The sequence below is a fragment of the Procambarus clarkii genome, chromosome 59, assembly GCF_040958095.1.
Source record: "Procambarus clarkii isolate CNS0578487 chromosome 59, FALCON_Pclarkii_2.0, whole genome shotgun sequence".
In the NCBI taxonomy this organism is placed as follows: domain Eukaryota; kingdom Metazoa; phylum Arthropoda; class Malacostraca; order Decapoda; family Cambaridae; genus Procambarus; species Procambarus clarkii.
This window is the reverse complement of record NC_091208.1, coordinates 22,605,283-22,618,344: the sequence shown is the minus strand read 5'-3', so window position 1 is coordinate 22,618,344 and position 13,062 is coordinate 22,605,283. Positions and strand designations below refer to the sequence as shown.

The 13,062-nt window shown below is 36.5% G+C and overlaps 1 protein-coding gene across 7 annotated transcripts in view; it reads right to left on the bottom strand.

Annotated features, from left to right (window-relative positions):
• Nucleotides 1-13,062, bottom strand: part of didum (dilute class unconventional myosin) — a 101,946-nt gene that overhangs the window by 29,217 nt on the left and 59,667 nt on the right. For all 7 annotated transcript variants that reach the window (XM_069306992.1, XM_069306995.1, XM_069306998.1 and 4 more), the window contains 9 exons: nucleotides 12,029-12,140; nucleotides 11,482-11,693; nucleotides 11,030-11,204; nucleotides 8,759-8,980; nucleotides 8,238-8,396; nucleotides 7,925-8,078; nucleotides 7,009-7,175; nucleotides 6,455-6,556; nucleotides 1,107-1,241 (listed from right to left, as the gene is read on the bottom strand). In XM_069306992.1, the coding sequence (XP_069163093.1) occupies nucleotides 1,107-1,241; nucleotides 6,455-6,556; nucleotides 7,009-7,175; nucleotides 7,925-8,078; nucleotides 8,238-8,396; nucleotides 8,759-8,980; nucleotides 11,030-11,204; nucleotides 11,482-11,693; nucleotides 12,029-12,140 (1,438 nt within the window). The remainder of the gene's footprint in view (nucleotides 1-1,106; nucleotides 1,242-6,454; nucleotides 6,557-7,008; nucleotides 7,176-7,924; nucleotides 8,079-8,237; nucleotides 8,397-8,758; nucleotides 8,981-11,029; nucleotides 11,205-11,481; nucleotides 11,694-12,028; nucleotides 12,141-13,062) is intronic.

The window sequence follows — 13,062 nt, the reverse complement described above, 5'->3', positions numbered from 1 at the left end:
AGAGCTTAACTATTTTATACTTATAAATTAATCAAGCAACACACATACATGTACACAATAACCCGACATCCAATAAACCCTTAACAAGAACAATATGGCTTAAATAGTAATTTAGTATATTGCAGGAAAGAGCAAAATATCATAAACTCATTTCGATACTTTAACCATAAATTAAACTACTTCAAATGCAATTTGTCATTGACAAAGTTTTACCTGGACACAGATTCAAGCTAGAAAAAGAGTCGGAAACAGAAGTGCCGAAAAATTATTAAAAAATTTTCTTTTGCAAACAGAGTGGTAGATGGTTACTAAGTAAGAAGGTGGTGGAGCCCAAAACCGTCAGTACTGTAGTTTCAAAGTGTTATATGACAGTGTTGGGAAGACGGGACACCACGAGCGTAGCTCTCATCCTGTAACTACACTTAGGTAATTACATATTAAGAAAATCACCAAAAGTCTTGAGGAAGATTCAAACCTATGCTCTGGGTACTCCCAAGCAAATGCCTTAGGGCTTAGACAACTACACCACAGCATGGTAAAACCATTGCAACCTGGGATTCAACTGAATCCTCTAGAATTCCTGAGGCTTACATTGGAGCCTAACCAGGGTTTCAAACATTGCCCTTGTGCACCTTGGCTTGTAGCCTAGGAATTCCTCCTATGCTTCTCTTTAAATGCACAATCACATTACCATGATGTATCAATGAGAAAATCAGTTGTTCAAAGTGTTACAAAGGATGGGAAAGTGGTATGAAGGATGGGAGAGTTATGGTGGGTGGGAGAGATCTATGGAGAGTTACCGAGGGATGGAAGAAGGGAAGGAATTATGGAGGGAGGGAGAACAGTTATGGAGGAAGGAAAAGTAACGGAGGGATGGAAGTTGTTTTTGATGGTGGGAAGGATTTACGGAGGAAGGAAGCAGAGTTATGTGTGGGAAGAGAATATGGAAGTGGTGAAGAAAACAGAAACTGCAGCAGACTCAACATCAACTTATCAACAAAGATTATGGTAATACTGTTGATAATTTCTGTGTCCCTCACAATGGGAAGATTTAGGTAGAAGCCTGAGATTACACATCAACTTCTTCATTATCAAACCTTCCTTACCTTCTCAGGTACGTGAATCTTGATTTCAGTACTATTGACTTTATGAGATGGAGAACTCCAGTCAATATTGTCCAAGTTTCTACTCGAGTCCGATATTTCACTGGCACGACTTCTCACAGAACCGTATCCAACATCCTAAAGAAGATACAGTATACAACATTAATCATTGATAATTAAACTGAGAGCACTAAATACAGTTCTATACTTATAATTCTTATTCTAGGACAGTACTAAGAGCAACGTCTCTCCATGCCAGGTCTAGGCCACAACATCCCCCTTTTTTTTGTTTTTTTACCTCTTATAGGCTCCTCAAAACATACTGAGAGCACTATTTTTATAACTAAAAGGATCACAGTTGGTGAGAATAACATATAGAAATCAAATGAGGAGCATTGCAGTGAGGGAAAGATCAGACAAACAAGTTGCAGTCATTAGGAAACTTTTTATACAAGACAAAATTAAAAAGTATATTATAAAGATATGCATATCTAATTCTTAAACTCATAATGGCAATGAGTCAAGCTCAATAAATTGGTGTATACAGTGTTGTGCTTTACAAAACACCTTTCTAAATGATTACTGTACTTGATTAATGAGTAAAGTTTTAGTGAGCAACATTAAAAGACTTTCTAGAACAATTCTATTCTAGATTGTGTATCTGTGTGATGCAAACAAAAGAGCATTTACTGTACAAATTATCAAGTAAAAAAAAGGGGGGACACGAGCAGCAAAATAGTTTGTCACACAGCACAAGATGGAATGAGCCCGGTTCATTCACAAGGATGAATAGCAAACTACAAACAACAAATTTACAAGAAACTCTAGAAATAAAAACCACTGCAGAAATAACGTAATAAAAAGGTAAGAAGGCAATATACAAGACTGGATAACTTATTGAGAGATAAGAGAACATTTGCTGTGCAAGTAAAGTGTTATTATACTCGCATGAAAGTTATGGAGGAACATAGTGGAGTGAGAGACATACTGACAATAGTGTGAGACGGTGTGTGTAATGAACCAACACTGTGAGACGGTGTGTGTAATGAACATTGTGGGACGGTGTGTGTAATGAACCAACATTGTGAGACGGTGTGTGTAATGAACATTGTGGGACGGTGTGTGTAATGAACCAACATTGTGGGACGGTGTGTGTATTGAACCAACATTGTGGAACGGTGTGTGTGTGTAATGAACCAACATTGTGGGACGGTGTGTGTAATGAACCAACATTGTGGGACGGTGTGTGTAATGAACCAACATTGTGGGATGGTGTGTGTAATGAACCAACATTGTGGGATGGTGTGTGTAATGAATCAACATTATGTTACTACTGTATATGTGTAATAAACCAGTATTAAAGTATTGTATTTGTGAAATGAACCAATATTGTGGTACTGTGCATAATGAACCAGTATTGTGGTACTGTGCAAGATGAACCAGTATTGTGGTACAGTACTGTGCAGAATGAACCAGTATTGTGGTACTGTGCATAATGAACAAGTATTGTGGTACTGTGCAGGATGAACCAGTATTGTGGTACTGTACATAATGAACCAGTATTGTGGTACTGTGCAGAATGAACCAGTATTGTGGTACTGTGCATAATGAACCAGTATTGTGGTACTGTGCAGAATGAACCAGTATTGTGGTACTGTGCATAATGAACCAGTATTGTGGTACTGTGCAGAATGAACCAGTATTGTGGTACTGTGCAGAATGAACCAGTATTGTGGTACTGTGCAGAATGAACCGGTATTGTGGTACTGTGCAGAATGAACCAGTATTGTGGTACTGTATGTGTAGTGAATCAATATTGTGGAATATGCATCCGAGCAAGACCACTCAATTATGTAATTACTGAACTAGAAATTTGTCTTATAAATATACAGTATCATCCCAATGGGTAACTGCCTTCCAATTTACCCACATTTTTTGAATGCTAGACAAAATAATTTTAGCGTTGTATCTTTTCACTAATCAAGACAAACTGTATTCTGGTTTCCCCCATTTCCATCAAAATTTTAATTTAGGCCAATTATAATTTTTCTTTATCACAAACTCCCCTATCTCTTACACGTATTATTTAAATCATCTGAAAAATCTTTTCTCCTTGAATGAACTTGCATATCGTACAATATATTGCATCTCTAATCTCATTATACTGTATTTAGCCGTATTAGGCATTACCGGTAACAAACAGTTCAATAAGTTAAGCAAAGAATTAAAATTAATAATAATAATAATAATAATAATAATCCTATCAGTACTGATGGAGGAAGTTACATAGGGTATAGAACAGTGCAAGGATATGCAACTTACCTATGCACAAGTGACTAGGAAGAAGGAAATAATAGAAGAAGCAGTAAAGGAAGCCAAAAACTGTCGCAGTCAGAAAAGCACAGACATTAGACTGGAAGTCAGAAAGGAATTGGCATTAAACCCAAAACTGGTGCAACACACAGTTGATTGAAGTCCCTAATAATTTTGGGTTGCAAAGAAAAGGAAGTAACAGCTAGGTCAGACAACCACAGAAGCAGCAATAGCAGTAGATAACATTGACCTAACTTACATAAATGACCTACCAGAAGGAATACAGAATAAGATGAACATGTTTACTGATGATGCCAAGATACTAGGGAAGATAAGAAACTTAGATGATTGTCATGCCCTTCAAGACGACCTGGACAAAATAAGTATATGGAGTACCACTTGGCAAATGGAATTGTGAATAAATGGCATGTTTTGGAATGTGAACTAGGAGAAAAAAGACCACACAACCTACAAATTATGAGAAAACAGGTTTAAAATATTCAGATAAAGAAGGAGATCTACAGTTGGTTCTAGAGAGAAAACTGTCATTTGAGAACCACATAAAGAACGTCATGCGAGGAGCCGATGCTATGCTTTTCGATTTCAGAATTGCTTTTAAATACATGAATGGTGAAATACGTAAGAAATAGTTCACGATCTTTGTGAGAGCAAAGTTGGAATATGCAGCAGTTGTATGGTGCCCATATCTCAAGAAGCACATCAATAAACTGGAAAAGGTGCAAGGACACAACTTAGTGCTTCTGGAACTGAAAGACAAGAGCTAGAGGCATTAAAAATATGCCAAAGCTAGAAGATAGAAGAAAAAATGATATGATCTATGTACAAAATAGTAATGGGAATCCACAAAATTGATAAGGAAGAATTCTAGAGACCTGAAACTTCAAGAACAAGGTGTCATAAATTTAAGCTAACTAAACAAAGCTGCAGTAGTAGTAGTATAAAAAAAAATTCACTTTCGCAAACAGTGGTAGACGGTTGGAACAAGTTAAATGAGAAGGTGATGGAGGTCAAACTGTCAGTACGTGGTTTCAAAGAGTTGTGACAGTGTTGAGAAGGCAGGACACCACGAGCGTATTTATCATCCTATAACTACACTCGGGTAAATACAGTACAGTATGATCATTGTTATTATTACTGCGAACCCCACTTTCATGGGGTAGGGACTTGTATCATCTAATCCTACAGGGAATCTTTTAAACTATATATTGATATCCGTCTTATCATTTATCAATAAAATTCTGATGAGTACTGTATTTAGAAAGAAGGGAAATGGAAATCTTACCAGCGGCATGTGGCAAGATTTCCATCAGAAAACAAGGGACCTTGCACATCTCCATATACCTTCCTGCCAGGCACGAATGGTCTTACCCAAAAAATACTTAAGCTATATAATATGTGGTACAGCCTTATTTGCTCAACGAATATAGTGCAACTTTAAAATTTAAATATTACACCATTATTATTATTATTATTATTATTCTAAAATACTGTGAGAGAAAGATTTGAAAAAATATATTAACTTACAGACATCCAATCCTGTGTGAGCATCAGAAGCAAACAAAAAACCATAACAAAATATAATGAGGATTTTTGGGCAAAATGCAAATGCAGATCCTTTAATATAAGGCAAAATTAATAATAAAATTCTTGACATTAAAATTTAAAATGTTAAAAAATACTTTAACTGATCAACACTGTACCAGTACATGCACAATAGATGAAAACACATGCTAGTCCAAATGACAATTCTATTTAAATATTTCTGGTTATTAACCGAGTGCACTATGCCATTCCAACCTGTCCTCTTAAAAAGAACGTCGCTTTTGGCCGTTTGCCCGTATGGCTGAATTTGGACGTAATTTGAAAATGAAAAAAACGAAAATAAATTTGGGATTTTTTTTTCAACAACAGTAAGCTAAGGGTCCTCTGATAGGTTAGGTGGGCAGGAAATTTTCAAAGTTTCAAAACGTTATGAAAAACGTTAATTTAAAGTGTTCTCTCATAACCTCTGCGCATACGCTGGACGACTCAAATAGAAAACAGAACAGAACGTCACTTTTGTGAGTCGATTTCATTTCAAATTACATCCAAATTTGGCCACAGTGCGCATATGGGCCAAAAGTGACGTTATTTTTAAGAGGACGGGTTGGCCATTCAACCAACAAAACAACTTGGAATATTTCAATAATATTTCCAGATGTACAGTATTAGTTTAAGGTAACGAGGGCCTAGTACAATGGTCCAATTATTATCCAGTGAGGTAACAAGGGACCGGCCTAAACAACACCTACAGTCACTATCATCAATTGGGCACACAAAGTCAGAACCTTTAAAAAATAGGGGTACGAGCCTAAGGAATCAACCACTGCTATTATTATTGAACTTGGACAATCTGCAAACATTAGTCGCAACATAAATATAAGACCTAGCCTTTCCTAGCAATCCTAGACCTATTACATGCTACCTTAGGCCTAATAGAGTAAAAATATATATATGCTATACTAGGCCAAGGAATATTTAAGTTTGGATTTTAGCTTTACTTTTTCTGAACTCTAAAAATTAATAGTTCAAAAAAGTGGTTTAGTAAAGGTCCATCACTACATGTTGGCCCTTTCCTCCACAGTTACTATAAGGACTTTCATTATACAAGGATGGGCTCATCTAAAACACCAACCATAACAAAACACTAATGCAACTAACACGCTTCTTTATAAATTGAAAGTTTGAAAAATAAATGGAACTGATTACTGCATTGCCTAATTAGAAAACATATAGAGAAGCAGCTGTGCACATGTCAAGTCAAATGATAACAGCCAAGAACCCATGAGCAAAATGACACCCTCCTACGCCAAGATATAAAGACTTAAGTCAATGCATTTTAGAGAGTAAACGCCTTATTAAACGCAGCCAGTTATTTTAGATAGTCTTTTGTCAAAACAATGATCTGAGGAATGTTTAAAATATATGGAGCTATTCAATTATTTTCACATACAACAAGATATAGCATGACTACTCACATCATCTCCAATGATGGAACTGAATTCAGATGCATCATCACGGACGAGCTCAGTGGGAGCATCACTAGCACCACTGATGTTACTCACATTGCTTGCTGTTCTCTGTCATAAACAAAAAGAACACAACAATGTTTGGAATACTTCCCCACACACACACTTGGCTCTTAAATTTACTAATGTAACTAATGAGTGTAAATATTATTATATTTAACAATTACATAGATATGATTCTGATTACCAGAATTTTTATGGTAGTTTACATCAGATAATACAGCAATAATATGCTTCAAATAATGCCTAATCTATCTGCAAAATAATATACTGCACCTTATATACTTATTAATGCAAGTACAGTATAAGATCACAAACTGTCTAATGCCTTTTTATAAGTAATCATCTCCAAATATAGTGATGATCAATCCAATAATTGCTTTCAGTGTAGCCCAAGTAAAGAATCATGTAAGGGGAAAGTAACATTGTTACTTTCTTCCTGGTGGTTCTTCCCTAAGCAAATTACTAGAACAAAAACACAGTCCCACCATTAAATTGTTTACCTTATGAGCATTGCCACCTTTCAACTTTGCTAGCTGCTCTTCTAAAACATCATTCTTCTGTTCTAGGCGATTAAATTCCTTCAATAATCTTTGGTATGCTGACTTCTCGTCTGTGTTCTCCATGATTATCTGTTCTTTCTCCGCTTCAAATTTACGTCGAAGCACCTCTGAAAGAAAATAATTACCAAAAATTACCTTCAACTGTATTTAGAAAATTGTTGAAGCATTACACTTGGTCCAGTTTGCATTTGACCTGCAAATATTTTGAAAAGTTTTCTTGGTCATTCCAGCACAAGTGGCTACCCCACCACCTGTGGCTACCCCACCACCTGTGGGTGCCCCACCACCTGTGGCTACCCCACCACCTGTGCCTGCCAATCCCAATCAGCAAGCACTTTCAAGTCTTTGAAACACATGTAGCTTAATGTTATCTGGCGTCTCAGGACCATCTCTACCTACGATGAGTCTGTGATGAAGTCTGGCCTGACATCCTACCACCACTCTCTCTCTCGATCTTCACCATTTAGAATTCAGAAAGTCAAAAATTTCAACCAAACTGTTCAGCAATATATATTTGCTTTTAATATCTGTAATATTCTTTTGCTATATTATTCTCCTTTGTATGCAGTGTTGATGCCCCTGCACCTCATGAAAGTAAGGAACAAGACATCAAAATGTACAAAGTGTGAACATCTGAAATTCTCAATAATCAAATTAAAAGAATGAAAAGATACTGTACCATCAACAAAAAAGACTGAAAAGATACTGTACCATCAAAGTAAAAGACTGAAAAGATACTGTACCATCAAAGTAAAAGACTGAAAAGATACTGTACCATCAAAGTCAAACACTGAAAAAAGCTAACCTTAGGTATCTCATAACTAGTAATACTGTACTTTATATGATTAAGAATTACCTTCCGATTCTCGTTGGGTTTCTTCTTTTTGGGCTTTCGTAAGTTCTTCTGTTAGCCGAGCATTTTCTGCATTGAGTTTTTCTAATAGTTCACGATTATCTTTCTCTGCTCGCTCCTTTTCATTCAAGACATCCATCTTCTCGCCTCGCTCCAGCTACAACATAGGAGGTAGTATAAATACTCAAATTCCTTGTTAATATAGTGATTAAACTGAACTGTGTATTTAAACATATATAAACATGTTAAATATTTATTAACATTAAATGTTAAATATCTACAGAAACTCTGTAGATATTTAACTTATTCTTCTCACCTCAACTTCCTGTGTAAGAGCGGAAACTTTAGCCTCAAGCTCGGCAATACGATTATTGCTGCTCTTGAGGTTCACTTCCATAGCCTTCATCTCTATCATGTGTCCCTTCAGAACGGATATCTCTTCTTTGTAACCTTTGATGTGGCTGTTCTCAGTTTTCTGAGTAATAAAAACAAAGCACAATTATGGTTTCAGTGTCAAAATTAACACACAAACTTTGCCGGGAACTGTCATGACAAAATTAAAGTTGTTAGCCAGTCTAAGAACACACACTACACTACCAATATAATACACTACCTGTATATGACAAATAATTAAAAAAATGTAATTTTATTATATTTAAAAAATATTATGAATATGAATAAGATGAATTTAAATCTTTATTAAATTTCTGCACTGGATTGTAGTTTACAAGTGTGACTAAAGAAAAGTAAAGAATAATGATGTAATGATACAAAAATATGCTGTAATTGTTTGCCAAAACAAAACAAAAATCTCAATCGATCAAGTCAAAAACATACCAGCTCCGTAAGCTTTTGTTGAAGTGATATGATCTTGTTTTCTAATCCCTTGTTGAGTTTCTTCTGGTGCTCCACAGACTTGGCTTCAATCTTAAGCTTCTTCAGCTTCCTTCTAGCCAGGAAACATCGCACGAGACCTTGTGTAATAATGATTCCGTGCATGGCCTTCACGAAGTGACGCCTTGTCATCCACGCTCGCACATACTTCTGGATGACGATGGCCTGCAAGACAATTACAACATAAATAAAAATAATAAATAAATAAATGTTTATTCAGGTAAGGTACATACATACATACAAGAGATTTTTACAAAAATTGCTAGGTTTAGAGATAGAGCTGGTACATACAATGCCTAAAGCCACTATTACGCAAAGCGTTTCGGGCAGGAAAAGCATTAAAGACTAAAACTTAATACTAATTGAGTTTAAAGTATAAGTAAATATATTAAAACATAGGTTTTAATAACTCTAGAGTTGCCAAATGCATAGGCTTTGTTGAAAGTTTTACCATTGTATCAAGAAAAATAAAATAATGCACTGCAATAAAGATGCTGTGTATTGTCCTCAATTTAAAAACTTAGGGATATTAATAATGACAAAACTCAAGTAGCTAATGAACATTTACACGAGAACAAGTTTCCCAATAATGTTCACAACTAATGACTTTGTTAACACTTTCGCCCGGGCATGACGCAGCATTGCATCATCCGTTTACTGTCGGTAATACCGGGGATGACGCAGCATTGCGTCATCCACTTTAAATAATCGCCAAAAATCAAGTTTTTATCCGATTTTTTGGGGACTGGTTTTAAAATGCGCGCCGATGTCTTCTCATTTTCTATGTTGAGCCTCGTGGCCCTCAGGCGGCTTGGCACACACCGTGGGCCCATTGTTTTCGCTCCACTGTTGTAACCAATGTTGCCTCCCCTCGCATCTCAAACGTGTGTACATTTCGGCTATTTTCCGTGGCTATATTTCTTACTGCGGCTTTAGAAACTATCTACGCTTACTCCACGATGGATAGTGATCATGAACAAGGCCCTTCCAGGAAGAAAATTGCAAAAGAAAGGCTTGAAAAGGGCGGGAATTGGCAGTGTAGGTGGAAGGCGTCTGAGCGCTCACTTGCGGCTAACGCGTGGCCCGTCTTCAACTCGTCGGCGGTTGGAGCGTGACCAGGTTTTTTATTTTATATGCTAATGTTCCTCTAGAGAATTCAATTGCGAACCCATTGAGACCAAAATGAAAGACCTAGGACGAAAATTGAGGTGACCAGAGTGAAAATAGTGAAAACATTTTATCGCGTTTGTGCGCTCCTGGGTAACTCGTTCGCACTTTCTCTGTTTGCTGCGGGTAATTAGCCCGGCTTTTGGAGTTTATATGCATTTAGTGCTGTAGAGAATTCTATTGCGAACACAATGATACAAAATTTAATCTCGTAGGACGAGAATTAAGGTGACAAAGTTGAAGAGAGTATACACTTTTCAGAATTTACGCGCGCTCCCGTGACACCCTGGGTCCCATGTCGCACAGTTGAGGGGTGGCGCGCGGGGTACGCCAAAGTGTTAAATGCTTAGTTTCATTGAGGAGAAACTGAACAATTTAATCATTAAGGTGGCAACTTCAATGTCCTGGTTGTAATAATAATACTAAAGTTCGGGTTCAGTGAGCCTTATGGGCTTTCCGCGACATATGAAGAACTACAGGATACAGCTGTATGTGTCTTACTCTCATCAAAGATGACATGACTACTTCCTGATGGCCTAAGAATTTGCTCACCTGAGATAATTCTAGTATGTATTAGTTAATGTTTTGGCACAGTATCATGAATCTCGCACTTCTTTCATTACTGTATTTGTTGTCCTTTCTTATGCATTTAACTACTGCAATTGCATCCACATTAACATAATTAATAATAATAATTAACAAGAAGTAATAAGAAGTAATCATCATCTTCAAATCCATGATATATCAGCGTTCCTGTACTTTTATGTAAATATGGCAGACATCAGTGGAACCTCAGATAACACATTCTTGTTGGTCAAACTTGAGTCAAGCAGCTTGGTTCTCTGATATATTATAGCATAGTCACTTACATGATAGTCAAAGGCTAATTAACAATTTCTCACCATATTCAATAGTCCAACTTATGATAAAATGAATTCAATATATCTGTACTCAAAGAATTAAATGTAATCAAAGTAATAAAACAGATAACAAAATATATTTGGTGATATGCATAACAGGAAGAATATCATGTACTTTAATGCTTACCGCTTTAACTCTTCGCATGTGCTCATATCTTTGCCGAGCAAATGCACCACGAGCATGAGCCTGCAACCGAGTGATAGTGTAAACAAGACGACGGTACTGCACCCACTTAACCCAACCACGCACGCATGCCTGAATTTTGATAGCAGCTGCAGTTTGTCGCATGTGATGAACACGTCTGAAATGTTTGTTTAACAGATGTATCAAAGGTAAACAATAAACTAGAACTGACCAAGAAAATAATCTGCTTGTGAAATAATCAAAGGTAAGCAATGATCTAGAACTAACCAAGAAAATAATCACTTAATAGCTAATGCAACATGAATGAACATTTTCAAGGACATTACTAAATACTGTATATCTATTATATGTACAAATTCTTTATGAAGTCACTGTTCTTAATTACTTATTGAAATTAACTCAAAGACTGGAATGAATGTTTCCATTTAACTCACCTGCGAGCTGCTGTGCCTCTGGAGTACCTTTGTATGGTTATTGCAGCCTTTCGCATTGTTCTGAAGCGGTTTCGATGTATGAACATTCTTACATGTTTCTGAATCATGACGCCGCAAGCAGATAAGCGGTCTGCCCGAAGTTTCTCCATATAGGCCACCTGGCCTGCTCTGAAGAAAATCTTAGTCCGACCAAACTTGAATTTGTCTTGATCCTGCAAGAGTAGATACGATAAAATAAATCTTGTGTCGTTCTCGTATAGTCCAACCCAAATACATCATTCAATTAAAGTTCATTAAACTCTTCCATATTTCTCTCAAATAGATCCCTTCATTCATCTAAAACTTGTAGAGCAGAAAAGTAAAATTATGGATATTTTCAATACATAATTATGTACTGTACCAGACACTGAAAATTCTACAACATGTTTTACCCAAAGAACCTTTTGTAGAGGTTCCGATATTCCTGAGACTACCCCAAAATGACTAAGAATGACTACCCAAAACACTAAGAAAGCTGATCAACAAAATATAAATAAATAATACTCACACTGATCATGTTACCAATGATCTTTTCACAGGTCACACGCATGTCATTCCTTTGAATGTCTTTGGAATTGCACAGTACTCGGTATCGGCAGAAGAATTCATGATACGTCCATCTGTGACACACAAATGGAAAATAATGAAAGCTTTGTAAAGAAGCTATTCTGCTTATCGGCAAATTATTTTTTCTCCAAATGTTACGTTGAAGAAAATTTCCACTCATTACTTTTAAATTATTTTGTATGCAATTCTTAGCACAAAATCTCAAACTGCTATGCTGACCACCTTCATATGTAAGCTGCTGCTGCCTTGTCAAAACCTATTATAACAGAAACCCAATATACTGTCTAACATCCACTAAACTATGCAGATTTGGTCACACATGACACCTAAAGGCATTGAAGTTAAAATTATCTTGTTTTCCCACTCTCACGGTGTGGGGGGAAGAATCAGCCCAGGTAAACAAACACTTGTTCAGTCACATTTCTGTCTTGTCTGGGAATAGAAGCTTGGTAATCTGTATGTGTTGCCAAGTGTGACTGGAAAAGCTTTTAAGTTCATGTAAAACATTTAATTATCTATATTGTGGGATAGATGGATTATTCTCCAGTGTTGCCCTAGAATCAGAATGACCTAACTAACAATTTGTAAACTTCCCCTTTATGTAAGCATGGAATGTTGACCTGCTTAATCCACGGCAGATCCTAACCAAAAGTTACAGTATTTCTCCTTAAAGAACAACTAAGTGTGATAGTTCAGGAATAAGATTTTACTGAAACTTACAATGAAGCATAAAAGTAATGACTGGGTCTAAATTTTTATCCCACACAAAAATAATAGGCATAACATTTGAATAAGATATGCAGGCGATGAGTCACAATAACGTGGCTGAAGTATGTTGACCAGACCACACACTAGAAGTTGAAGGGACGACAACGTTTCAGTCCGTCTTGGACCATTCTCAAGTCGATTGTCTTGACTTGAGAATTGTGATTCTCACAATCGACTTGAGAATGGTCCAGGATGGACCGAAACGTC